Raw genomic sequence first — 27,440 nt, 5'->3', positions numbered from 1 at the left:
TTTAATTTCATTTATTGCTAACAAGGCAACTCCATCCCTTCAGTTCATCTGAGCATCTGCTTGTCATTTCGATAATCACACTCAACTGAGAATTGTGTGTTGTGTCCAGTTAAAGACCCCTTCTTGATACAACTGTATATACATGTGTATAATCCATTGAATAAAGTAACGAGATGGATTCAAACAAGAAAGTAGTCCAAAATCTTAAAATAAAACAAAGAACTGTGAATCCTGAAGATCTGAAACAAAAAACAGAAATTGCTGTGATATCTCAGCAGGTTTGGCAGCATCTGTGGAGAGGAATCACAGTTGACATTTCAAGACCCTTCTTATGAAGACATGCTGAGTTTCTCCAGCATTTCAGATTTTGGGAGTCCAAAATCTTGATGACTCCAACATGATATTTTCATAAAGGGTATATGAAATGAAAACAAAGTGTTTGAAATACTGACCAGGTCTGGCAGTATCTGTGGTGGGATAAATCTTGCCCTTAACTAATGAATGCCCCTGAACGTTCAGTCGCTACAAGGAAACTGGTGTTGAGTCATCGGTTGGCAAGGCAGATACCCTAAACTATAATCCTTGCTCAAATAGCTCCACAAATGTGTTCTGTTTTAGGTGGCAGCAGCACACATTGCTTCATTGTAGTTTTACCTTGAAATCAGAAATGTTAAGTACTTTCATGACAGTCCTTTCTATAAGCGTGCATAGTTCTATGTCTGTTAAAATGTGCACTATTTTGGACACATGGTAGTTTTGATTTGATTTAAACTGAGTTAAGATTCCTTGGGTTTCAGACAAGATAGATCGATATGTGACATGCTACTTAAAGCACGCAAGAAGAAAAATCTTCCTTGAAGTTTAAAGGTTCAACACTATCTTGGGATTGAGAGTTACTAACTGTAATGAAAGTTGATGTTATTAGTACTAAATCATTGGGAACAACCCAGGTTAAAATAAAGGAGTGAGCACATGCAATCAACTAATTTCATTTCAAATGTTGGTTCAGGCTTTGTGGATGTAGAAAATTTAATGTTGTTGGAACTAAACGAGACAGTGCAGACCATATGAATCAAAAACAAAATTTCAGCAAATTTTAGAAAATTTAATTTTTGGAAAATCAGGCCTTTCAAGAGCAAAAACAGGAAGCACTTCCTCCACAGAAATGGTGGTTGAAATCCCAAAATATCTCCCAGGTTCTGAGATAAATGGACTTTTCAAGAATGGGACACATTTCATAAACATTTATTTGGGTAAGGAATGTGAAAAAGGCTTAGATTGACTATGATTGCATTAAAAAGCAAAGCAATTTAGAGATTTATTCTTATTCTTCTATATAGGTCAATGAATTTATGCATTTTACTTTGCAGAAACTGACAAATCGGAGAGTTCTCCTTCTGTGATTGCAACCACAGAAAAAAGTGAGAGTTACACAAGGCCAAAACCTGAGAAAAAGAAAGTTTCAACTGAAAAACGTTCAAAACACCACAAAAGGTGGAAGCTGTGAATTCATTTACCTTGATTTAGCAGATTGAAGTGACGTCTCTCTTTATTGAGTTTTATAATTTCTTTTCTGTCTATCGCGCAGTTGAAATCTTCATGTACCATGGATTAATTCCTGGAATGTGAGTTAGTGTGCTCTCCAAGTTTTGAGTTACAACATTTTAAGTGCATCCAAGATTAAGTATTTGAGAAATAACTTCCTATTATGTCTGCTTTCAATATCCAGGCTCGTACATGATAAATATTAACTCCATTGGGTCAAGGAAATTATTGTCTTTAATGAACTGTAACTTCATATGGGCAGGTGTAAGTAGAATGGTGATGCACTTTGGTAGGAGTAACTGGAAGGCAAAGTACAGGGCTAATGGTAAGATTCTTAGTGTAGATGAGCAGAGAGATCTTGGTGTCCATGTACACAGATCCTTGAAAGTTGTCACCCACGTTGACAGGGCTGTTAAGAAGGCATGCAGTGTTTTAACTTTTATTAATAGAGGGATTGAGTTCCGGAACCAAGAGGTTATGCTGCAGCTGTACAAAACTCTGGTGCGGCCACACCTTGGAGTATTGCATACAGTTCTGGTCACTGCATTATAAGAAGGCTGTGGAAGCTTTCGAAAGGGTGCAGAGGAGATTTACTAGGATGTTGCCTGGTATGGAGGGAAGGTCTTACGAGGAAAGGCTGAGGGACTTGAGGCTGTTTTCATTAGAGAGAAGAAGGTTGAGAGGTGACTTAATTGAAACATATAAATTAATCAGAGGGTTAAATAGGGTGGATAGGGAGAGCTCTTTTCCTAGATTGGTGACAGCGAGCACGAGGGGGCATAGCTTTAAATTGACGAGTGAAAGATATAGGACAGATGTCCGAGGTAGTTTCTTTACTCAGAGTAGTATGGGAATGGAACGCTTTGCCTGCAATGGTAGTAGATTTGCCAACTTTAGGTACATTTAAGTTGTCATTGGATAAGCATATGGACATACCTGGAATAGTGTAGGTTAGATGGGCTTGAGATTGGTATGACAGGTCGGCACAGCATCGAGGGCCAAAGGGCCTGTACTGTGCTGTTATGTTCTATGTTCCATGAATTCTGAGGGGGAATAAAGGAATACCTTGCGTAATTAATATTTCAATGAGGAAAAACCTCTTGTGGGCATCATTTCAGATTGTGCTTCAGCCCATATTCTAACATTTTCAAACTGGATTTAGCAATCTCAAGCCCACACGGTATCTGTTGAATGGTAAATCACTAAATCTTTCCAGAATGTGTCAAAAATTGACATTTAATGCAGTAACTGGAAGAGAGATTTTCACTTGAAGAACCTGTATTAACGGAACATTAAAGGGTAAAAATGTAGCTTTCTTGCCTGTTAACCCTGACAATTGGCATTTATTGGCATTGAAGCATTTATTTGTGGTGTCAAGTTTTTGGATTTGGCTTGTAATTTTAACAGCCACATGGACAGACATGCAAGGTGGACACTCCACTCGTGCACTGCCATTCCCATCACAAAATAACCAGAAAATGCCTGTTACTCCTTCTGGTTTCAGAAGTGTACTATAGACCATCAATGTCTCCTTAAATATAGAACCTCAATCGCATTGCAGCCTCCAACTTCCATTCCAAGGGTCTGGTTGCAGGCATCTGCCAGATGGGTAAGGTTTATGAGGCAGAGCATTAGGAGTTTTCCTGCCAAATTAAAAGGAGACCAGATATTGAAATTATTCTGCCATGCTGCCCATTGGCATACTACTCTGTAAGATAAGGAAAAAAAATACTGTTTGCTCGAAACTTTCTTGGTCCCTGCTGCCACTCTCCCAGTTCTCCAGTGCCCATCACATCCCCTGTCTACCTGTTCTAGTTGTGCAGGGTACATCAAGATAGAATTATGTGGCACGCTCTGTCAAGATGGTACTGCAAGGCCCCTTGCCCACAAGACTGATCCAAGGATTGGAATCTCATCTTTAGAAGACTTATCTGATCCATGATAGCCTGAATATAAGGATTGTATTGGCACTTGGCCTTAGTCAGGGGATGGTGTAATGGAATCATCAGCCGTGGTCAAGTGAGTAGTCCTTGTCTCCGTGTTGCCATCCTTGTAAAGCATCCAGCCTTTCAAACAAGTAGGAACCTGAGAGTTCTCAAGGATACTGGCATCTTAGCAACCCCCTGGTTACCTGGTGCAGACTTATAAGATCACTGAGGATCACATAACTTGTACATTGATGGAATGGAAGCCTTTCCAGTGGATGAAGTCTACTGCATTATAATGCAGAGTTATCAGTGTGATGTAGATAATTTTGGAACCCTGCACATGGGGTAAGCTGGCCATGTTGGCAAACCTACTCCCTGGGTTGCAGCAATGACCTTGTCATAGGGAGAGAAGATGAAGTGGTGTGATCTGGCACAAATTATATCACTAACATTTGTGAAGATTTGAACAATCCCAGCCAGGACCCCAGTGGGTCCTTGGAAGCAGGCATTTGCATAAGAATTTAGAACAGCTGTCACCTTGACTACCACCAGGATGGGATGGCATCCCAGACCTTCAGGTTGTAGGTCTCACTCCAGCACCTGGCTTAATTCTGTGAGATGTTCTAGGGCATCCTCAAACTGGCAGCAATGTGACTTGCTGGAGGAAAGGGCATCAAGGACAATAGATGCTTGGCCTTCCAACACTGCTCCATATCCTGAGGGGACTTTCATATGACATCCTCATGTGGAGGCTGTTTCTCAGCTCCTACAGTTAGCTGCTGGTTGTGGGCTTGCAGGTACATCTGTTGCACTTCCATTTCTTTGCTTTTATAGCATCGCAGACACCAATCAATAATGACCTGGATGGTTGTATTGGCCATGGTTCCAGTGAACCTGCATGGGAAGTATTTGAAACAGAATATATTTTTAGTTATGTGGGAGTCACTGTGCCCATTGAAGATTCTCACATTGTGCACAAGTAAAACTCCCTTGCTCAGACGGAAAAGAGAAAAGAAAAACTCTACCCACTGAGTGTGGAATCAGCCATTTTTCATTTACATTGCACATCTGCTGTTCAGATGAGGATGGAAGGCAACAGAGGTCACACTCAGCACAGTGACTCATAGTTCAGTCTGGCAATCAAGGACTCCCCCCCTCCACCTCAAACTTCCGTGTTCTTTGCTTCCTTGCGCTCCCTGTCAACTACATGAGTACTGAGCCTCCAATTGTCCCCAATCAACTCTCTCTTTAATCTCCTCCCAATATTATCCCTTAAGCACTGGCCCAAAGGCAATATAAGTTATTGTGTTGTACTGACACATTCACCTGCCCCTCCCCCATCCCAGAGGGAAAAAAAATCAGTGATAAGAGATAATGGGAACTGCAGATGCTGGAGAATCCAAGATAATAAAGTGTGAAGCTGGATGAACACAGCAGGCCAAGCAGCATGCTCCTGAGATGCTGCTTGGCCTGCTGTGTTCATCCAGCTTCACACTTTATTATCTTAAAAAAAATCAGTGCCAAGATAGGTGTGGCCATCAGTGATCCACACCCTTTCCCTTCCATTTCCTTTTAATGCACCATTGTCTCTCTCCAATATATGTTGAGTTTTTGCCCTTTACAATATTGTTCCCTCTGCAGACATTTTTGTTGCCTCCAATCTCCACAGTTGACTTCTGCAGCTTCCCTACCAAAGTAGTAGCTCCTGATTATTGCACCCTGATTTTTCAGTAGCACAGCCCTGATTTGCGTGGACAGTTCTGACTGATGAATGATTGGGACATTGACTGATCTCTGTACAGATCCCTGACTGACCACTGCAACTCTCCAGAATTGTTCAAGTGAATCTGTGGGATTGACTGTGGCCTACTTACCAGACTGCATATGGGTATGGAACCTCCAGATCCTGACAGTGCCATGCATCTAACTAACCATGTTCAAGGCCTTATACTGAGATCTGGTGATGTCCTTGACTGATTCTGGAAACCTCTGATGGATTGAAGTCCCCCTTTACTTGACTGAGGACTAGTTTATTTAGACTTTGAGACATGGCCGTTTGGTTGAAGTTCATGCAGTGTGATTACTGAGTAAGCCACTCCCACACATTGTAGATGTGACATTGAGGTAATATGGTGCCATCCCCCAACATGCTTGTCCCTTTGATCACTGCAGACAACTATGACAAGCTGTATGGCTTTGTGTCTGCATTAAAAGGCAGGCAATACAGAAGTAACATGGAGCCTTTAAATTCAGTTGCTGTGAGTGTCCAAATAGATGCTAAGTGAATGAGCCTTAGGAGAGCAAGCTAAGGCACACCCTGGTCCTAATTATGAGATGGGTGTTTGTTCATGGAGCAGACCCTGAGATGGTCGAGACTGCTATCCAGGATGGATGTCTGGAGTAGAGTGCGGTGAGCTGGAGTTGCCAGAAATTCCTGCATTCTAATCTCCCTCTGGCACTTGGATGAATAGGAAATTGCATACAAGTGAGGCAAAATTTGGTATTCAAGGCATGTAAGTAGGTCTCTTTCTGCTTACTAGTAAAATTCTCTTACTATTTAAAACTTGGTTTCAGAATCAGGCTTTTCTTGTTCTCAACTTTGAGAATTTTTTTTGATCATGCCGTATTTACTTTACTGACCATCCATTGCCCTTGTCATTCAGGAGCTAGGAAATTTCAGTCCTTTGCTTTGCCCTTGTGGAGAAGTGGAGAATGTGACATACAGCTATCATTCTTCAATACACCATTGCTAGGCATTAAAGCAATGATGTCACAGCCTTTTCAAAGTACTTGCACCAAATTCCTGTGTGCATACTAATAGCTCATATGATCTATATCTTTTTGTCTGCTGCAGACCTTCCAAAGTAAAAGAGAAATGGGGAATGCTGTCACCATACCTGGACAAAAGTGAATTGAAGTGTGCATTAGCCAAGGTAAATTTATGAACTTGTTTGTAATTAACACAGAAAAGAAAGACATCAAGTAGAAATTATGAGCATTACATTTAAGCATTTTAGATAACAACATTCTACAGGCAAAAAAACAATTCAGAGTTTTGAGATCCAGCAAGAAGCTGGATACCCAAAAGCACCATTGGCCGTTACCTCCATGACAGATCACAACAAAAAGACTCAACACAGCCAGACACTAGTCACCCTGCTGTACATCAGAGACGTATCAGGGATGACCGCAAGACTACTAAGATGCCTAGGTATCAGGGTAACCCACAAACCAGCAACCACCCTGTGACAGCTACTAATGAACTTAAAGGATCCCATAACCACAACCAATAATACTAATGTAGTCTACAAAATACCGTGCAAGGACTGTGAGAAACATTGAAAACCGAAAGGACTGTGGATGCTGTGAACCAGGAACAAAGCAGAAGTTGCTGGAAAAGCTCAACTGGTCTGGCAGCATTTATGAAGAAAAAATTACTTAACATTTCAGATCTGATGACCCGGGACCTGGTGATCTGAAATTTCTTTTCCCCCCCCTTCACAGATACTGCCAGACCTACTAAGCTTTTCCAGCAACTTCTGTTTTTGTTCTTGTGAGAAACATTACATGGGTCAAACTGGAAGAAAACTGACAATAAGCATACACAAACACCCAACTAGCTACCAGAAGACACAACCAATTCCCGGTGGTCTCAATACCAGCGGACAAAAAAGGACACTAGTTCGATTGGGACAATATGCTCGTAATAGCATGAGACATGCCATGGAATTCCTGGAGGCCTGGCATTCAAACCGGAATCCATCAACGAACACAATGAACTGGACCCCATATACAAACCACTGAAAAACAACTAGAAGTAATATCAACCACCCCAGCAAACAGACACACATAAATAACAAGTAGGATAGAACACCAACACTCTACCTGGGGCGCACTTATGATGTTGCCTTGCAGGGTGATGAAACGTCTGCAACCAAACACACTGACTCGACGAGCCTGTCTACAACCTACCCCACAACCTGAGCTATAAATCTTTTCAAAAACTTTAAAGAAGCGGTCATATTACCCATGGTTTCTTGCACAAACATTATGTAGGTGATCAATGGTACTTTATCAAGTAAATCGTGTTTACCTCTTAAATACCTTGACAAAACTGTCTCCAGTGTATGTGGAGAATTCAACAGTGAATGAATGGAGGACATATGACCAAGTAGGTAATCCATCTTTTTGCATATTTGTTTAGTAAATGTGGTACGTGATAGATTAATCTGCCTGGTAAGACACTGGAAATCCTTTCAATGAAGTTCTCACTACTGTGTTCCTGTTCACCATGATTTCTCTCCTAGGACATGTCTTCATGGCATCAAGTTTCTCCAACACACAGATCTTTGCAATTCTGTGTTAAAATTCCACAAGCAATTAAGCTGAATTTCTGCAAGTTCAGTACTCTTGTGGAGGACCTGATTATGTCCTCTCATCCTGAGCCATGCACTTGGCAATTTTTAATCAGTGTGATTTGCTATTGCCTTCCTCTTACAAGGTTAGGGTGAAATAGCAAGTGCTAAGTCTACCTGTGCCAGAACAAGAATAAAACTTAGGGTGGTATGATGCTTAATCGCAACCTAATGGACTCAAATTGAGGTTTCCCATCTCCAAGCCTGGCTATTTCAGAAAAGGATTTTCTACATTGTCAAAAGGCAAAGATGCATCTTTCAGTGTTTAAAGGAATTCAGGATAGATTTAGGACATAAGCAAGAAGTGCAGATGCTGGAAGTTAGTATCAATAGAGTGTGGAGCTGGAGGAACACAGCAGGTCAGGCAGCATCAGAGGAACAGGAATGTCGATGTTTTGGGTCGGGACCCTTCGTCCCAATGTTGACTTTCCTGCTCCTCTAATGTAGCTTGACCTGCTATGTTCCTCCAGCTCCACACTGTATTGACAAAGATAGATTTACTCAGTCAGCTTTGCAGTGATGAAAACAAATGTTTAACGAGGAATTACTGGTTACAATTTTTAACCTAAATTAATCTGCTGTTAGAACTTAGATGCTTTAGTGAGAGAAATGATTTCAACTTGTACTTCGTACTATTTGTATTTTTGCAATCTAATGGTTGAGTCTGGAACTATTTTTTGTATTTGTACAATTTGTATGTCGCACATTTGTAGTCTTAATCATGCAAATTAGTGATTCTAAAAGTTTTTCTTTAAAGTGTTTAAATTCAATACAAAGAAACAGAACAAAATCCTAGTTGTGAAAGAAATGACATATTTAAGAATGTTTGTTTGTTTGTTTGTTTGTTTGTTCAGGGATGGGGATCTCTTGGAGGCTACGTTTTTAATTCCAGCGGTATCTGTTGATTTGTGATATAACTATGATCTGAAGAAGAGTCATGTCAGACTCGAAGTGTTAACTATTTCTCTGTCCATAGATGCTGCAGATCTTCTGAGTTTCTCTGGTGTTCTTTGTTTGAGATTTCTAGTATTTCTGGTATTTTGCTTGCAATAACTCTGCTCTGTATAAAATCCATCCTTCAGCTCAGCGCACCCCCCCCCCCCCCCCCCCCCCCCCCCCAATGCAAGACAGTTAAGTAGACCGCTAATAGAATAATGATCAAACAGCATGAGCCTTGGGGACAATGACATGATTATGATGTTAAATCAATATCTCTAAGGAGAGATCTCACTGGGCAGACAGTAAGAGTTTGTGTAGATCCATAACTGTACATACTGTTAGCCTGTAAGTAAAAGGTTGTAAGTAAAATGTGCACAGACAAGTGCAGAATTAATTTAGACATCAACAGACCTCTTATCATCCTGACCAGAAGATGAAACAGCAATAATCAGAAAACATTTATAAACAGGATATATTAGAGTTAGCAGATGTCACTTTATTTCATTTTGTCTTTCGTAGCCTTCAGTGATCCAGTATGACTACAAGAGTAGAATTACTGCTAATGGAGTTGTTGAACCACACATCTCCTTCAAGATGGACAAGTAAGTAAAGAATTTCCATACACCATATGCCCTCATTCAGAAAGGCTTCAGAAGACAGGCCCAGCAATTAGCCTTTGTATCCAAGATAACAAGGTGTAGAGCTGGATGAACACAGCAGGTCAAACAACGAATCCAATTGGCCCAGACCAATCCAATTTTATTCAGTACTGGGGAAATTTCTAGAAACATTAACTCATAATCATGTGGAAATGTATGGATTGATGCAGAAAAGTCAGCACTAATATGTTAGGGGAAAATCATTTCTGACTAACTTAATGGAATCTTTTGGGAATGTAACAGTGTGCTGATGAGACCAAGATTGTGATATGGTGCACATGGACTTTCAACAGGTGCTCAATTCAGTGTCACACAATAGACCTGCCTGGAAAGTTACAGTTCATGGCATAAAAGAGATAATGGAAATAAGAATAGAATATTAGCTGAGGGATAGGAAACAGTCATGGTTAATGAGTATTTTCTGAGCTGTACAATATTTGAGCTTCCCAGGGAATAATAGAACCTTTGCTTTTTCATATATAACTTAGACGTTGGTGTGTAGGGGACAATTTCAAAATTTGTAGATGACACAAAACAAGGGAAAATTCTTAGCTGTGAGGAGGGCAGTGTGGAACTTCAAAGTACATTGGTGGGAGGAATAGGTGGCAGATGAAGTTCAGTGCAGGGAAGTGTGAAGTGATGCACTTTAGTACAAAGAATGTAGAGCAACTGTATAAAACAAAAGGTAATATTCTAAAGGGCATGCAGGAACAGGGGGACCATATGTATATGTCATAAGCCGTTACATGTGGCAGGACAAATAGAGACAGCTGTAGACAGATAGAGACAGCTGTAATAAAGCAGACAATATTCTAGGCTTCATTAATAGGGAACAGAATACAACAACAGGGAGGTTATGATGAATGTATGACACTGATTAGATCTCAGCTGGAGCATTGAGTGCAGTTCTGTACTACACATGGTTGGAAAGATATGCATGCATTGGAGAAGTAAACAAGAATAGTTCCAGGGATGAGACAGTTCAGTTAAGAAGAAAGATTGGAGAAGTTGAGACTATTTTCCTTGTTACTATGATAGAAGTTTTCAAAATAATGAAATGTCTGAACAGAGTGGATCAGGAGAAACTTTCCATTGTTAATGAATTGAGAACAGTTTTAAAGTATTTTGCAAAAGAAGCAAATATATAGTGAGGAAAAACCTTTTGAGAAAAGGGCTACAGAGTGCACTGTATGGAGTGTGGTGGAAGCAGGTTCAATTGAGGCATTCAAGAGGGCATTAGATGAAATTAAAATTGCAGGATTAGTGGGGAAAACGTAGGAGATTGCACTAGTTTAAAATGAAAAGAGATTTGTGCAGACATGGTGGGCTGAGTGGCCTCTTTCTACTCAGTAATAATTCTGTGACAACATAATATGGAGCTGGAGGAACACAGCAGGCCAGGCAGCATCAGACGAACAGGAAAGTTAACACTTCAGGCTGGGACACTTCTTCAGATATGGGCGAGGGAGGGAGCTGGGAAATAGAGCGAGAGAGAGGAGGGGTGGAGCTGGGGGGAAGGTGGGTGGGATGGTGATGGGTGAATACAGGTATGGAGTGGTGGGGATTAGCCAGTGGGATGGGTGGAGCATATCAGTGGGAGAGAAGATGGACAGGTTGTGTCAGGTCAAGGTGGGGATGAGACGGAGGCTTGGACATAGGATGAGGTCAGAATGGGGAGATTTTGAGACTGGTAAAGTCCACATTTAGGCAATTGGGCTATAGGCACCCGAAGCAGAATACAAGGTGCTGCTCCTCCAGTTTGTGGGTGGTGACATTGTGACATTGGAGGAGGACCAGGATGGGCATGTTGCCCAGAGAGTGGGAATTGAAATGGTTTGCGACCAGAAGGTGTCGTCGTTTGTCACGACCTGAGTGCAGGTGCTCTATAAAGCAGTCTCTGAGCCTCTGCTTGGCCTCACCGATGTAGAGGAGGCCACATCAGGAGCAGTTGATGCAACAGACCACATTGACCGACTGATGTGCTGGTGAACCTATGTCTGATGTGGTAGGTTTGGTTGGTGCCTTGAATGGAGGTGAGGGAAGAGCTGGAGGGGCAGGTGTAACACTCCCTGCAGTTGCAGGGGAAGGTGCCGGGATTGGTGGGGCTAGTGGGGAACGGGAAGTGGACAAGGGAGTCGCAGAGAGCATGGTACCTATGAAAGGCAGATAGGAGTGGGGAGGGAAATATATCCTTGGTTGTGCAGTTTGATTGTCAATGGCGGAGAATGATATGTTGGATGCGGATGTTGATGGGGTGGTATGTAAGGACTGGAGCAATTCTGTCTTTTGTTTTTGTTGTGGGGAGGGGATGTGAGGGCAGAGGTGTGGGAAATGCCAGAGATGCGGCCAAGAGCATTTTTGAAGGGTGGAGGTTGCGACCCTTGAAATAAGAGGACATCTGGGATGTTTGGGAGAGGAACGGTCCATCTTGAGAGCAGACACAGCAGAGGTGGAGGAATTGGGACTAGGGGATCACGTTCTTGCAGGAAGGTGGGTGAGAGGTGGTGTAGTCTAGGTAGCTGTGGGAGTCAGTAGGCTTGAAATAGATGTCAATTTCGAGGCGGTCACCAGAGATGTAGACAGAGGTCCAGGAAAGAGAGAGGGGTATCTGGGATGGTTTCAACTTGAGGTTGGGGTGAAAGGTATTAGTAAAGTTGATGAACTGTTCAAGCTCCTCGTGAGAGCACGAGGCAGTGCCAATATTGTCATTGATATAACGGAGGATGAGGTGGGGGATGGGGCCAGTGTAGCTGTGGAAGAGGGACTGTTCTGTGTATCCTACGAAGAGCAGGCATATCGTGGGCCAGTGCGGGCTCCTGTGGCCACCCCCTTTGTCTGTAGGAAATGGGAGGAGTTGAAAGGAGGAGCTGTTAAGAATGCAAATCTATTTGATTAAGCAGATGGATGCATCACTGGAGGGGTCTGGTTGGGCCTGCAGGAGAGGAAAAAGTGGTGGGCTTTTAGGCCATCTGCATGGGGGAATGGAAGTGTACAGGGATTGGATGTCCGTAGTGAAGATGAGGTGTTTGGGGGGTAGGTAAATGGAAGTCTTGGAGGTAGAAGGTGTGGGTGGTGTCCTGGATGTAGGTGGGGAGTTCCTGAACCAAGGGGGAGAAAATGGAGTCAAGGTAAGTTCAGTGGGTCAGCCAGGGCAGTCAGGTTTGTGGATTTTGGGAAGGAGATAGAAATGGGCAGTGTGGGTTTGAAGAACAATGAGGTTGGAGGCTGTGGGTGGGAGGTCACCTGAGGTGATGAGATTATGAATGGTTTGAGAGATGATGTTTTGGTGGTCATGGTTGGGGTCATGATTGAGGGGGCGATAGGAGGAGATGTCAGAGTTGGTGCCTGGCCTCTGCAATGTAAAGGTTAGTGTGCCCCTTTTTATCTGTGGGTTTGATAGTGAGGTGAGGGTTGGAGCAGAGGGCTGCATGTTCCCTGGGGGAGAGGAGTGGAGACGTTGAGGCGATCAATATTGCGACAGCAGTTAGAGATGAAGAGGTCAAAGGAGGATAGGAGGCCTCGGGGTGGTTTTGAGGAGAGTGAGTTTTGTTGGAGGCTGGAGAAGGGGACTGTGGAGGCGGGTTTAGACTCGCGGCTAAAGAAATAGGCATGGAGGTGGAGAAGGCAGAAGTGTTTGACATCCAGATATCAACAGTATACATTGATGTGTGGGCTGGGCTTGGGGAATGGTGAAGACCCGACAGGGCTTGGGGCTGGGGTTGGGTATAGCGCTAGTGGATGGATTGGAGCTGGTTGTGGGGGTGGAATCAGTCATGCCAGCAGTGGGTAGGGCAACATCATCCTTGATGTCTGCGGTGCTCTGTGTTGATGATAGAAGTGGTGGCGTCCATAGTGTGAGTGACGGCAGCATAGGCATGGTTTGCGGCACCGGCAGTGACTTGACCAGTAGTGTCAGCAGGTGAGGTGATGGTGACCACATGGCCAATGTGCTAGGCACATTGTGGCGGAGGTCCTGGATAGGGTTAAGACTTGGGCGGTGGAAGAGGGCCTGTGTTTGGTGGCAGGCACGAGTAAGTTTAGTATACTAATGGTTTTTAATGTCCGATAAGGTGGAGTAAAATCGTAAATTGAGCTTGTGGATTCTGCGATAGAATGAAAAATGGAAGAGGTCCTTTGCGAGGTCCTAGGAGAAGGAGGCTCTGAGTTGGGACAGGCTTGATTGTAGGGCCCTGAGATGCTGGCACATTGATAAGAACATGGGCTTGAGGAGCCACAGAGAAAACCGGTTTTGGAGGATGGACGTGTTGCCTGGGGCGGGGTGGGGTAGGGGGTTGAAATGGTTCACAGTTGGCAGGTGCTCTCCAAAGTGGTCTCCGAGCCTCCACTTGGTCTCAACCATGCGGAGGAGGCCACGTCGGGAGCAGCGGATGCAATAGACCACATCGACAGATGTGCAGGTGAACCTCATTCTGATGTGGAAGGTTTGTTTGGTGCCTTGAATGGAGGTGAGCAGGGGGGTGTGAGGACAGGTGTAGCACCTCCTGCGGTTGCAGGGAAAGGTGCAAGGGACGGAGGGGCTAGAGGGGAGCGTGCAGAGGCCGAGGGAACTGATTGTGTTGCAGGCCCCACCAATTCCTTGGGATAAATGGGAACACCACCACCTCCAAGTCACTCACCATGCTGCTGTCGAAATATATCACATTACTTCACTGTCATTGGGTCAAAACCCTAGCGTTCCCTCCCTAATGGCATCGTGGGTCAACCAGCAGCTGGACAACTGCAGTAGTTCAAGAAGGCAGCTCACCACCACCTTCTCAAGGGCAACTAGGGATGGGCAAGAAATGTTGGCCAGACAGCAACGCCCACATCCCACAAAATGAGTAGAAAAGAAAATACAATGGTTTGCATGGATGATTGATTTAATAGTAGATAGTGTACTAATTCAAGCTGAATCAGTGGATAAAATCACCATTCCAACCAAGATTGAAGTATTTATGTGCAATGAGCTACATTTTAATTATAGCTTGAAGCTCGTAAGATCATCATATTAACAAATTAGTGGAAAAAAAATCTAAATTTAAACATCTGTACCACATTATAGGACACATGTGGAAGCATTGGAAAGGATGCAGAGGAGATTTACCAGAATGTTGTCTGGTATGGAGGAAAGGTCTTATGAGTAACTTGAGGCTGTTTTCTTTAAAGAGAAAGAGGTTAAGAGGCAGCATAATAGAGACATACAAGATGATCAGAGGATTAGATAGGGTAGACAGTGAGAGCCCTTTTCCTCAGATAGTGATGGCTAGCACAACGAGACATAGCTTTAAATTGTGTGGTAATAGATATTGGGTAAATGTCAGAGGTAGATTCTTTACTCAGAGTAGTAAGGGCATGGAATGCCCTGCCTGCAACAGTGTAGACTTGCCAACTTTAAGGGCATTTAAATGGCCATTGCATACGTAGGTTAGATGGGCTTCAGATTGGTTTCACAGGTGTGCGCAACATCGAGGACTGAAGGGCCTGTACTGTGCTGTAATGCTCTGTGTTCTATGTATAATTAACTACTGAGTTTGAGGTTTGTATACACATAGGTTAACCTAGCATAGTACAAGTCAGTTCAGATCAACAAATTCAATCCCATTTATGTATCTTGATTAAAAACATACCCAAAATCTTTAAGTTATTCCTTTATTTCAAGGGTCTCCCTACTTCTTCCTCTTTTCAATGAACAGGCATAATAATGAGCATCCACATTGAGATTTGAGACTATGAACATTCTTCCCTCCTATGTTACACAAATACACTCGCACATGAAACAATCACTAAAGTTCCCTGTATTCAAATCAATATGAAGGAGAATAGAAGATGATAGGGATGGATGAAAAGAGATGGGAGGAGGTTCATGTGAATCAAAAATTTCAGGATTAACCAGAGATAGTATGAACTGCCAATGCTGGAGTTGCGCTATTTCAGGATTAACCAATTGAGCCTTTTGGTTGAGTAGTCTGTTCTGTTTTATTGAGCCATTGTGATTCAATGTATATCAACTTCTAATTCTCTTTTTCTTAATGCAACAGCATGTTACCTGACCGACTTACTAAGCAATTGGAAAACTGGTAAGAAAAGGAATTTCACTACATTAAACAAATGACACTGAAATGATTTTTCAAAGCATCAGAAGGTTGTGATGTTAGTCATCTTGGGACAATACTCCTGCTCACCAATCAGATTTTTTTAAAAAAATTATAAATGGGGTCAGGGCATTGCTGGCCAGGCCAGCATTTATTGCCATATCTAAATGCCCTCTGGGCAGTTAAGAGTCAACCACATTACTGTGGGTCTGGAGTCACATGTAGGCCAGACCAGGTAAGGATGGCACTTTCCTTTCCTAACTGACATTAGCGAACCAGATGAGGTTTTCTGACAATCGACAACGGATTCATGATAGTCATTCGACTCATAATTCTAAATTTTCATTTGCATTCAAATTCTACTATCTGGATTTGAACCTGGGTCCCCAGAACATTACCTGGGTCTCTGGATTAACAGCCCAGCTACAATATCACTGGGCCATTGCCTCCCCTTGAGTGTAGGTGTTCTGCAAAGCAGAAAGTCCTCACGTACCACCCCACCAACCTCCAGATCCAACGCATCAACCTCCGACACTTCCGCTATCTGCAATCCAACCCACCAAAGACATTTTTTTCCCTCCCCACCCTTATCTGCTTTCTGGAGGGAGCGCTCTCTCCAGGACTCCCTTGTCCGCTCCACACTCCCCTGCAACCCCACCGCGCCCAGTACTTTTTTCCTTGCAACCGCAGGAAGTGCTACACCTGCCATTACACCTCCCCCCTCATCCCCATCCCAGGCCCCAAGCAGACTTCCCACATCAAGCAGATGTTTGCCTGCCCATCTGCCAATGTGGTATACTGCATCCGTTGTTCCCATTGTGGCCTCCTCTACATCAGGGAAACCAGGCGGAGGCTTGGGGACTGCTTTTGCAGAACACCTACACTCGGTTTGCACTAAACAACTGCACCTCCCATTCGCAAATCATTTCAACTCCCCGTCCCATTCCTCAAATGACATGTCCATCCTGGGCCCCCTGCAGTGCCACAACGATGCCATCCGAAGGTTGCAGGAACAGCACCTCCTATTCCGCTTGGGAATGCTGCAGCCCAATGATATCAATGTGGACTTCACAAGCTTCAAAGTCTCCCCTTCCCCTACTGCATCCCAAAACCAGCCCAGCTTGTCCCCGCCTCCCTTAACCTGTCCTTCGCCCCACCCCCATCTCCTACCTACTTGCCTCATCCCGCCCCCTTGACCTGTCCTTCCTCCCCTGGACTGACCGATTCCCCTCCCTAACTCCCCACCTACACTCCCCTTTACTGGCTCCATCCCAGCCTCTTTGACCTGTCTGTCTCCTGTCCACCTATCTTTTCCTATCCATCTTCTATCCGCCTCCCCCTCTCTCCCTATTTATTTCAGAACCCCCTTCCCTTGCCCATTTCTGAAGGGTCTAGGCCTGAAACATCACTGTTCCCGCTCCTCTGCGGCTTGGCGTGCTGTGTTCATCCAGCTCTGCACCTTGTTAACTATGATTTAGTTGGTTGACCTGGGTACTTTCTGTTTTTTAATTGATATTTCTTCTCTGTACTTAACAAAATTGTTATAAAAGTTTTACTTGAGCAAATCAAAAATATAATAGATTGCATGTTGGAGATAGTAAGAACTGCTGATGCTGGAGGAACACAGTAGGCCAGGCAGCATCAGAGGAGTAGGAAAGTTGACATTTCAGGTTGGGACCCTTCATCAGAAATGGGCACCCCATTTTCTGAAGACGGGTCCCAACCTGAAATGTCAGCTTTCCTGCTCCTCTGCTGCTTGGCCTATTTTCGTTTGAATGTTTATGCTTTAACAAATCTAATTTGCATGACTTTGAATTGCATTGATTGCAGTATTTTAAGAAGTCCAAGTTCTCCTTGGACCTGTATTTTTATTTTTTTTTTGTATTTCAACCTTCTTCATTCATGCAACATTAACAAACTGCAACACTATTAATAAGGTAGGGTGTGGTGTCTTTTGTTTAATTGTAACAATAAGTAAACATACTTAAATGCACTAGTGTGCATATTAGAATTTGAGGAATATTTGTTCATAAACCACCATAAACCAATGCTACTGTGGCATTCATATTTTTCTAAACTAGTACAAGAAAATTAATTCAATACTGCCTTTAATGTTTCAAATTGGTGACATTTGCATAATCATCTCTCTTGAGGAACAAAAGATTTTCTGCATCACACAAAAAGGGAAGATCCTATTCTGATAGACTACCTGCAGCTAAAGGAGCAAAGCAAAGGTAATATACCATTCTTCACTAAGAAACAAAGTAATGAAATGTGAGGCTGGATGAACACAGCAGGCCCAGCAGCATCCCAGGAGCACACAAGCTGACGTTTCGGGCCTAGACGCTTCATCAAAAGGGGGATGGGGTGAGGGTTCTGGAATAAATAGGGAGAGAGGGGGAGGCGGACCGAAGATGGACAGAAAAGAAGATAGGTAGAGAGGAGAGTATAGGTAGGGAGGGGATAGGTCAAGTCAGGGAAGACGGACAGGTCAAGGAGGTGGGATGAGGTTGGTAGGTAGGAGATGGAGATGTGGCTTGGGGTGGGAGGAAGGGATGGGTGAGAGGAAGAACAAGTTAGGGAGGCAGAGACCGGTTGGACTGGTTTTGGGATGCAGTGGGTGGAGGGGAAGAGCTGGGCTGGTCGTGTGGTGCAGTGGGGGGAGGGGACAAACTGGGCTGGTTTTGGGATGCGGTGGGGGAACGGGAGATTTTGAAGCTGGTGAAGTCCACATTGATACCATTGGGCTGCAGGGTTCCCAAGCGGAATATAAGTTGCTGTTCCCGCAACCTTCGGGTGGCATCATTGTGGCACTGCAGGAGGCCCATGATGGACATGCCATCTAAAGAATGGGAGGGGGAGTGGAAATGGTTTGCGACTGGGAGGTGCAGTTGTTTTATTGCGAACTGAGCGGAGGTGTTCTGCAAAGCCATCCCCAAGCCTCCGCTTGGTTTCCCCAATGTAGAGGAAGCCACACCGGGTACAATGGATGCAGTATACCACATTGGCAGATGTGCAGGTGAACCTCTGCTTAATGTGGAAAGTCATCTTGGGGCCTGGGATAGGGGTGAGGGAGGAGGTGTGGGGGCAAGTGTAGCATTTCCTGCGGTTGCAGGGGAAGGTGCCGGGTGTGGTGGGGTTGGAGGGCAGTGTGGAGCGAACAAGGGCGTCACGGAGAGAGTGGTCTCTCCGGAAAGCAGACAGGGGTGGGGCGGTTGTGGCGGGGGCGGGGTGTGAGGGATGTGTTGCGGGAAATGCGGTCAAGGGCGTTCTCGACCACTGTGGGGGGGGGAAGTTGCGGTCCTTGAAGAACTTGGACATCTGGGATGTGCAGGAGTCGAATGCCTCATTGTGGGAGCAGATGCGGCGGAGGCGGAGGTATTGGGAATAGGGGATGGAATTTTTGCAGGAGGGTGGGTGGGAGGAGGTGTATTCTAGGTAGCTGTGGGAGTCGGTGGGCTTGAAATGGACATCAGTTACAAGCTGGTTGCCTGAGATGGAGACTGAGGTCCAAGAAGGTGAGGGATGTGCTGGAGATGGTCCAGGTGAACTGAAGGTTGGGGTGGAAGGTGTTGAAGTGGATGAACTGTTCGAGCTCCTCTGGGGAGCAAGAGGCGGCGCCGGTACAGTCATCAATGTAACGGAGGAAGAGGGACTGTTCCACGTAACCTACAAAGAGGCAGGCATAGCTGGGGCCCATGCGGGTGTCCATGGTCACGCCCTTAGTCTGTAGGAAGTGGGAGGAATCGAAAGAGAAGTTGTTGAGGGTGAGGACAAGTTCGGCTAGGCGGATGAGGGTGTCGAAACAAAGTAGTTTGCTTTAGATAGGCCTCAATCTTCATCAGGTTGCAAAATATTACTGCATTATATATCCTCGTAAAATATCCTCATTGAACCAAGAATTGAAAAAAATTATACTATATTTTGTTAACTGATTTTTGGATGGGATTGTTTTCATACACTCATGCTGACCAAGTGGGAAAACATTTGAAACCAAAAAAGAAAGGAAATGCTGGAAAGACACTGGCCGAAAAATTCAGAATGCATCCTTGGCATGGTCCCAGCCAAAAATAAATAGTCATTTCTCATCTCAGCATTCCCCTCCAGAAGGTTTGTTCACATTTGAACAACATATTTGTGAACCACATGATGATTTTGGACATTGTCTCCTCAGACTTCTCGCTTTATTTTCTTGATCGTGACAATACCGTTCATTACCTACGGTGTCACACTTCATGGGATTGTCCTTTTTTTTGAAACCATTTGTCTAGCATCCTCTAACTTTTTTTTTCTCTTTTCCCTCATATTTCCAGGGTAACTGTGAATCCTGTCATCTCTTTGCTCTTGGCCACCAGGGTGAGAAGGAATGGGATTGCACGTGGGCTGTGAGATGCTTGCCTGGACATGTTGAAGACACCTTCCCTCTCCCTACTCTCACAACTTAATCTCACTCCCATGTTTCTCTCTCTTCTCATTCAAAATTCCTTTGTTAACTTCTATACCTCTACAAGTTGTCAGTTTATTCAGTTGTTCCCTTGCCTCCATCTTTCATGTCTCCATTTCATAGAGGTGGTAATCATAAAATCCCTACAGTGTAGAGATAGGCAGTTCAGCCCAACAAGTCCACACTGACCCTCAGAGCATCCCACCCAGACCTATCCCTCTACAACAGCGTTTCCAACCCCCCCCGCCCCAATTTACACATCCCTGAACGCTATGGGCAATTTAGCATAGCTGATCTACCTAGCCTGCACATCTTTGGACTGTCGAAGGAAACCCACACAGACACAGGGAGAATGTGTAAGCTCCACAGTCACCCAAGGGCAGAATTGAACCCAGGTTCCTGGTGTTGAGGCAGCAATGCTAACCGTTGAGCCACTTACCCCAATCCTGATAGTTTTATTTGTGTGATATTGCCCTTACCTTTGTTCTCTCAGATCTAAGGAGCAGAGCTTTGAGTATATCTGTCATTCAATTTGTTTAGCCATCCATCAACAGAACTAGTCTACGTCAATTTCATTTGGGACTCTACCCGCTACCCGCTATTTTAGGGTTTTCCTGGTGAGCAAAGATAACTTTTTTTAAAATACTTTACTTTAATCTTTAAGTTTTTGATTGGTATAGGTATCAAAGAAAATCGAAGAAATGTGTGCAATTGGAATTGAAGTGCTGATGAGCTTCGATTTGATTGGTGGAACAGGCTTCTGAGACTATTTCTGGCTGTACATTTTTCCAAGTTTAGCAGTGTCTGTAAACCACTCTTTCCTTTCCCAAAACCACTTTTTCCAACAACACAAGTCAAAAGAGTATGGACTTCGGTATCATTTAAAATTGGGACCATGCCATTCAGCTATTTCTGCTGCTCTTCCCCCTTGCCTTAAACCCAAATCTCTTTCTAGTTTCTGTCCCATTTCCTCTAATGCCATTCAATATGATCACGGCTGATGCCACCTCAGCCTCCATTCCACTTTCCTGCCCCCTCCCCATAACCCTTCAACCTGTTACTAATTGAAAATCTGTCTATCTCCTCCTCAGATTTATTCACTGTCCCAGCATCTACCACATCCTGGAATGTTGAATTTCACAGATTCATGACCCTTTAAGAGAAGTAACTTCTCATCTTAATTTTAAATCTGCTACTCATTCTAAAACTATGACCTCTCATCCTAGATTGTCCCACAGGACAAAATATCTTCTACTTATCTACTTTGTCAGTCCCCTTCAGCGTCATACATACCTTAATTAGACTTGTGTTTTGTAATTGCAATGCAGGTTTTGTGCCTTCTGAAGGCAAAGTTGAGGATTCATCCCTTCTAGAGGCAAATGGAAGCTTCCTGTTTTTCTTGCTAATAAAATAAACAATTTTCTGCCTTTCATGGCTAAATAAGCAATTTCTATTCTTTTCCATAACTTCTGTAAACAGTGCTTTGTGCTGCAGCCTTAATAACCGTAACCAGTACCATAATTTACATCATGAATCTTACATTTTTAGCACCAATTCAAAAGTCTTTCAAGTATTTTCTTTTGTTAGACTTGTTTGCTTTAATTTTTTAAGTTGTCCACTCTGTGTAGATTTAATTCTGCTTTGAGACATTCATGTCACTGCGACCTTGCTGTAAGTTACTTCTATGTATTACTACTTACTATGGCCATGTCTCATGTTATCTTAGCAATGCTCATTTTGAACTGAAAGCCACCTTTGTTTTACTTCTGACATCCTTGGCCTGTATTTTCCGTGTTGTTTTGAAGTTCTTCTCTTTGTCCAACATGGATTTTTAACTTCATTCATGCATTTCTGATACCTTTGCATCTGAGCCAAACTCTAACCAGGAATGCACACACACATTCTCACTGTAAACGAATGGTCTTTGAACTGTTTCTAACTTGAACTGCTGCTCTGTGCTTCTCAAGATCTGAAAGAAAAGCATTAGCTGTTGGGGAGTGCATTAGGGAGTGCTGTTTCTTCCTTGTCGATCCTTCCTTGAATTTCTGCTGATTAGCTTGTTTGTTTAAGTACTTACAGCTACAGACTCTGAGTATTCTTAAAAAAAGTAGTCTTTAAAGCTGTAAACACATGTCTCCTGGAATCTAATGTCTTCTGGACCTAATGATTTTTTTTTTCTCTCACCAAATTTCCTTGCATTAAGCAGCAATGCTCACTGCTGATGTCCATGATATCTTTATCAGAAGAAAGATACTACTACCAATCATCTTTCTTTGACTGGATCCAGGGTCCTGTTTGATTTTTTTTTACAGTGGCAGAGGATCAACCACGTTTGAATCTGAACAATAGCAAATTGTTTCTCTCAAACATATAGTTTATTGCATGACAACAATTATGCACATGTTACATGTACAAGATAAACCTCCTGTAGAAGTCTGTAGTGTCACAGATGCCAATCTCTAGCCAATTTGATTCGCTCTACAGGATATGAAGAAATAGCTCGAGGTACTGGAAATTGAAAAGGCCATGGGCCCTGACCACATTCTGACAATAGCACTGAGGATGTGTGCACCAGAACTTGAGTGGACAAAATAAGGCAGAGTAATAACATGGTAAAGTTAGGTTGTCCGTTTTGACAGGAAGTATAGAAAAGTAGAGAATTACTTAAGTGGGGAGAGATCCCTGAAGGCTGTGGTGTCCTAGTACATGATTCACAAAAAGTCAGCGTGCAGATACAGCAAAGAGTTAAGAAGGCGAATAGAATGTTGGGTTTTATCCGAAAGTGATGGATATAAAAGTGGGGAAGTCTTGCTACACCCGTAGACGATATTCATTGGACCGTATCTAAATAAACCTAATTAAGAAGGCAGTTAAGTGAAGGGGTTGTCTATGTGCACATGTTGAGCAGCTTGGGTTTTTTGGTCATTGGAGTTTAGAAGAAACATACAAGATTCTGAATGGAAGTAAGACACCGAACTGCAGATGCTGGAAATCAGAAACAGTAACAGAAATTGCTGGAAAAAACTCGGCAGGTCTGGCAGTATCTGTGGAGACTAAGCAGAATTAACATTTTTTTTGGGTCTAGTGACCCTTCTTCAGAATGGGATTCTGAGGGGGTTTAATAGGATAGATGCTGAGAAGATTCCCCATTTGTTTGGGGAGTCAAGAAGCGGGTAGCACAGCTTCACAATAAAGATCTCCCATTTAAGATGGTGATCTTAAATTCCTGTTCATAGTATGAAACAATTCTCTTATGTCAACAGAGGTAACATCAATAGACTGATTTACCTGTATTGCTTTGTCCATGATTTGAGGAAGTTCAATAAAATACACTGTTATTGTCACTGTGCTACTTTTATATACACCATTAATCTTCGAGGTTATTGCATCGGGACCATGTACTTCTATCTTAGTATGCTGTAATGTCTTTGAAAAGACAAGCTTAAAATTAACTCTATGTTCATTAATGTAAACAAACTGTGAAAGTTAGTTTAGTTAAATCATTAGTTTTAGTAATGGTAATTTCTCTCTAGAACGTCTGATATATTTTTGGCTGATATCCTACCATTACAATGTGCTAACGCTGGTGCTGTAAAAGTATTAACTGCTTTATAATAATAGTTTGTTCCTTTTTGCTATTACGCACTACTTCTGCACATATTCTGGGTGTGATCTACAGTGTTATAGACGTAGCATTCTTTTGTCATGTTTGGGCAATGCTATCAGCTTTGTTGTTCTGCAGTGCTGACACTGACTCGTGAAATGTGGCTGTTCTGTGTTGGCTTTTCAAGTGCCATTTTGGATTGTCTGCACCTTTATAAAGTGAATGGTTTCTGTTACACTCCTGTGGGAGATTTGTTATTCTTCTAAGAGAATCTGTCTTAAGTCTTTCTGGTCTCTCCTTTCAGAATGATTTGAATAGATTTTTACAAAGTTAACTCTCTTCTTTGGATTGTAAGAAATTTGACAAGACTCATCAGTAATTCCAAGAACAATTCTGCCTGTTGTGAATTCTGATTTCAAAGGTCCATAGTCATAGTTTTCAGCAATCTGTAGAGGTCATTAATGAAAGCATCTACGGATTTCCGTGGAATTGAACTGAACTGGTTTAAATCCCTAGTGCCCAGATCATTAAAAATCTCAAGTTGTTTGAACCTCCTTCAGTTTTATATTCCTTTTCCAAGTATTTTAATTTTTGCCTTTATAGATGTAAAATGAAGACTGCGGATTTTTGCTTCTGCTGCCCAGATTGTAAATAATTTTTCTGGCCCTTGATCTTATCCCTTGCAGATGACCCTTGTGGGACATATTTACAATGATAGTATTACTTGGTTTGGGAGGTGGGAGTTCTTTTCTTCCCTTTCCTCCCCTGTCTTAACTTTGCACTGTTTGTTTACTGAAAGGAAATGGTTTTGGGGGGAATTGTTTAAGGTAATGGATCGGAAAGATTTCACATTAAGTTGCATTGGGATCCACCTGTTCTTATGATGTCCCATAGTCTCTGGACGGACAAACACATAGCCACACACACAAGATCTCCATGGTGGCAAGTGTGACATTACAGGTATCAGGGACCAGAAATTATCAGCAGGGATGATAGGTGTCACACATTAGCAACAAAACATTAGTGGTTGTTAACCAGAAGACACAGCATGCTGGTACTTAAGAATATGATGAAATCCCTTATGTTTTTGAAAATTTCTATTAAATCATTTCTCATAGCTTCTGTAATCTATCCAAGTAACTGAAGTCCCTCATCCCTGCAGTGATTCTTGTGAATCTTTTTCACATCCTCTGTAGTGATTCCATATCCTCCCTACAATGTTGTGCTAAGAATTGCATGCAATATTTTAGTTGTTTGAATCAATATTGTGTATAAACCTCCACACATTATCCATTTCAGATCTTGGGTAATGCTGACACTGGCTTTAGTGAGTATTGACAATAGCCATGGCCTCTTAGGTTGAGCTTTGAAGTTGGAGCAGCCAAATTACATTTGTCTTAGTTACAATTACAGGGCTCTGAAAATGAAATTTCAAAAAGATTAGTTTACTTAAGCTGCTGTGGCTTAAGTATGTTATTACTTTGCACGATTGTGTATGAAAACTGTCAGCATGAGTAAAAATGGTTGGGAGAAGCCCAAAGTGTTAAACGGTTAATTTAATCCATTAGAGTTTAAAATTAGTTTTAAATCTTTCGACTTAGGCCTCAGAAACTGAAGAAAAAAAAACATCGTTTTGACAATGAAAATAAACATGACTATTTTGAAACTCGAAAGCAATTCTTCCGCCTTCGTCTGCAAGATCTAATATATCAAGGCCCTTTTTACCAAGCTGCACTGGCATCTGCATTGATAAATTACATGGGAATGACTAAGGGCTCTCTGACAGCAATTAAAGAACTGACTCGTTACTACTGTCATTAAAAAGGTCACTGTTCAATACTTGAGAGACATATTTTGTTTTTGTTTATCTGGTAGTATTGTTAATTTGGGAGGTGTTACATATATCTGTATTTGTGCTGCATATTTTACTGCTTTCATTATCATATCATTTAACACATTTTCATAAATTATTTTAAATCCAAAATTTTTGAAGTAATTCTTCAAAGAACTGATTAACAAAAATTTACACAAAGTGGAAGTTTTACTGGTCAAATTGTCTTCAGATTTAGTCATTTTCATTTGAAAATTGATTTAGTTTATCCATTCAATTAAATTTTTTCTGAAATGTGTGAAAATATTAATTTGACAGCAAACATTTGCCTGTTTTCTGGATTTTACTTTTACAACTAGAATGAGCTATAGTGTTTTTGTAAGAACTTAATTTTTGATTTGCCTTTTTCCTCATGGCCATTAATCACTTTGTTTGGTGTTGTTTGGAGAGGGGCTTGAATGCTATCACAGAGCCTTTGGTCACTCTGCTTAATGGTACTGTAACAGAGTTGTACTTTGGAAAAAAATGACTTTTGCATTTATTAGCTGCTGAACCATTGAATTATATCTTTAAAAGGGCTGAAACCCCAATGTGAAACTGCAGCTTCTAAGGTGGCTGAATATTTGCATTACTGTACAGGATAAATTCCAGTGGAACCAACCAGTCTAGAAACCCCAGCAGAGACTACGACCTGGAAGGAGCATGAGCAGGACCATCTTCTGACCCAGTCACAAAAAACATTAGATCACCTGGGTGGTGACTATGCATATGGTGACTATGGGATCTTTCCCAGCCATAATTGAATCAAATGTGAAACAATTCACCTGGAATATAATAGCCACAACATAATCTAATCAGCTGGAGGGAGAGAATTGTGTGACAAGCCAGTTAACCATTTGTGTTAAGAAATTGTTCTACCTCTGCTCCTGGTCTGGAGGGGAAAAAAAATGAAATAGCCAGACCCCCGTTCCTACCATTTTGCAAATTCTAATACAGTCTGTTGTTTGATTTCCATGTTCTGTTGGCACAGATTTTAACAATTTTACTGAGACTTTATCATTGTCTCCAGATGACAGATAAATCATCTATTCACAACTTGAAATCACCTCCAAGCCAAAATCAGAAGGAAGGCCAAGCTCAGTCTGGATCCATCTAAGTCATCAATCCACAAGACCTATATAAACTTACTGAGCTTTAAAATATCACTTTATCTTTCCTCCCATTATGTAACTTATTGGTGTTGTGTATATGGCATATGGAAACTAATTTACTTAGGTTGGGTTACTTAAACAACTTTTCAAACAACTCATGGAATCCTGTGTCTTTTGCAGTCGCAGTACATAAACAGTCAAACATTCCACAGGCATTACCTTTTACAAAATTTGTTTTAGTCAGTTGAGAAGAAAAGGAGAGGTGTGGAAATCCAAACCAAGCATGGAGTCATTCCTCTTTCAATTTTTAGATTTTGTAAATGTCAAATTTTTTTTTAAGCAACGGTTCTTCTTTTGAATTTTTTTTTCTCTCCAAATCCAAACTTTCCTCATTGCTTTGTGTATTTGGTTTGACATTTGATTTACCCCAACCCATTTCTTAGTCCTTAATCCCTCAGGTTAAGGAGATGTGGGAATGCATGTGCCCAAAATTTGGCGAAGTAGCCATTTTGAGAGGGTTCATGGAGGCTTTCTCTCTAAGCTGTAGTGAGTTATCTTGTACAATTTTACATTTTAATATTAAGTATGTATCACACTTTCATGGTACTTCCCTTGTACTACGTTGCCTCAATAATGGCATATGTGTTCACTACTGCCAGAATCTCCTGTTGTTCCAGCCACCGGGGCCATTCAGTTTTAAAGCCCAGCTGTGCACTAGTTCAAATTGTGCAGGCTAGGATTTGAACTTCACAGTTCCAGTGTGTAAAGAATCCAACAGGAGATGGTTGCTAGAGGGAACATTAGTACTCCACTTTGCTGACAAGGATGTGGA

General features: G+C 42.4%; 1 protein-coding gene across 11 annotated transcripts in view; it reads left to right on the top strand.

Annotated features, from left to right (window-relative positions):
* The window catches only part of LOC125459744 (uncharacterized), a 38,213-nt gene extending 11,143 nt beyond the window's left edge, over nucleotides 1-27,070 (top strand). For 4 of the 11 annotated variants that reach the window (XM_048546540.2, XM_048546539.2, XM_048546537.2 and 1 more), the window contains exons 4-10: nucleotides 1,371-1,494; nucleotides 6,328-6,406; nucleotides 9,347-9,429; nucleotides 15,525-15,563; nucleotides 17,732-17,812; nucleotides 25,228-25,451; nucleotides 26,034-27,070. In XM_048546540.2, the coding sequence (XP_048402497.1) occupies nucleotides 1,371-1,494; nucleotides 6,328-6,406; nucleotides 9,347-9,429; nucleotides 15,525-15,563; nucleotides 17,732-17,812; nucleotides 25,228-25,447 (626 nt within the window). In that variant the 3' untranslated portion in view covers nucleotides 25,448-25,451; nucleotides 26,034-27,070. The other 7 variants (XR_009446798.1, XR_009446799.1, XR_009446800.1 and 4 more) reach the window with 7 other exon arrangements.
* Nucleotides 27,071-27,440: the final 370 nt, after the last annotated feature.

Source organism: Stegostoma tigrinum, chromosome 16 (assembly GCF_030684315.1).
Source record: "Stegostoma tigrinum isolate sSteTig4 chromosome 16, sSteTig4.hap1, whole genome shotgun sequence".
Lineage (NCBI taxonomy): Eukaryota > Metazoa > Chordata > Chondrichthyes > Orectolobiformes > Stegostomatidae > Stegostoma > Stegostoma tigrinum.
The sequence above is the reverse complement of the archived record's forward strand: the minus strand, read 5'-3'. Positions and strand labels throughout refer to the sequence as shown.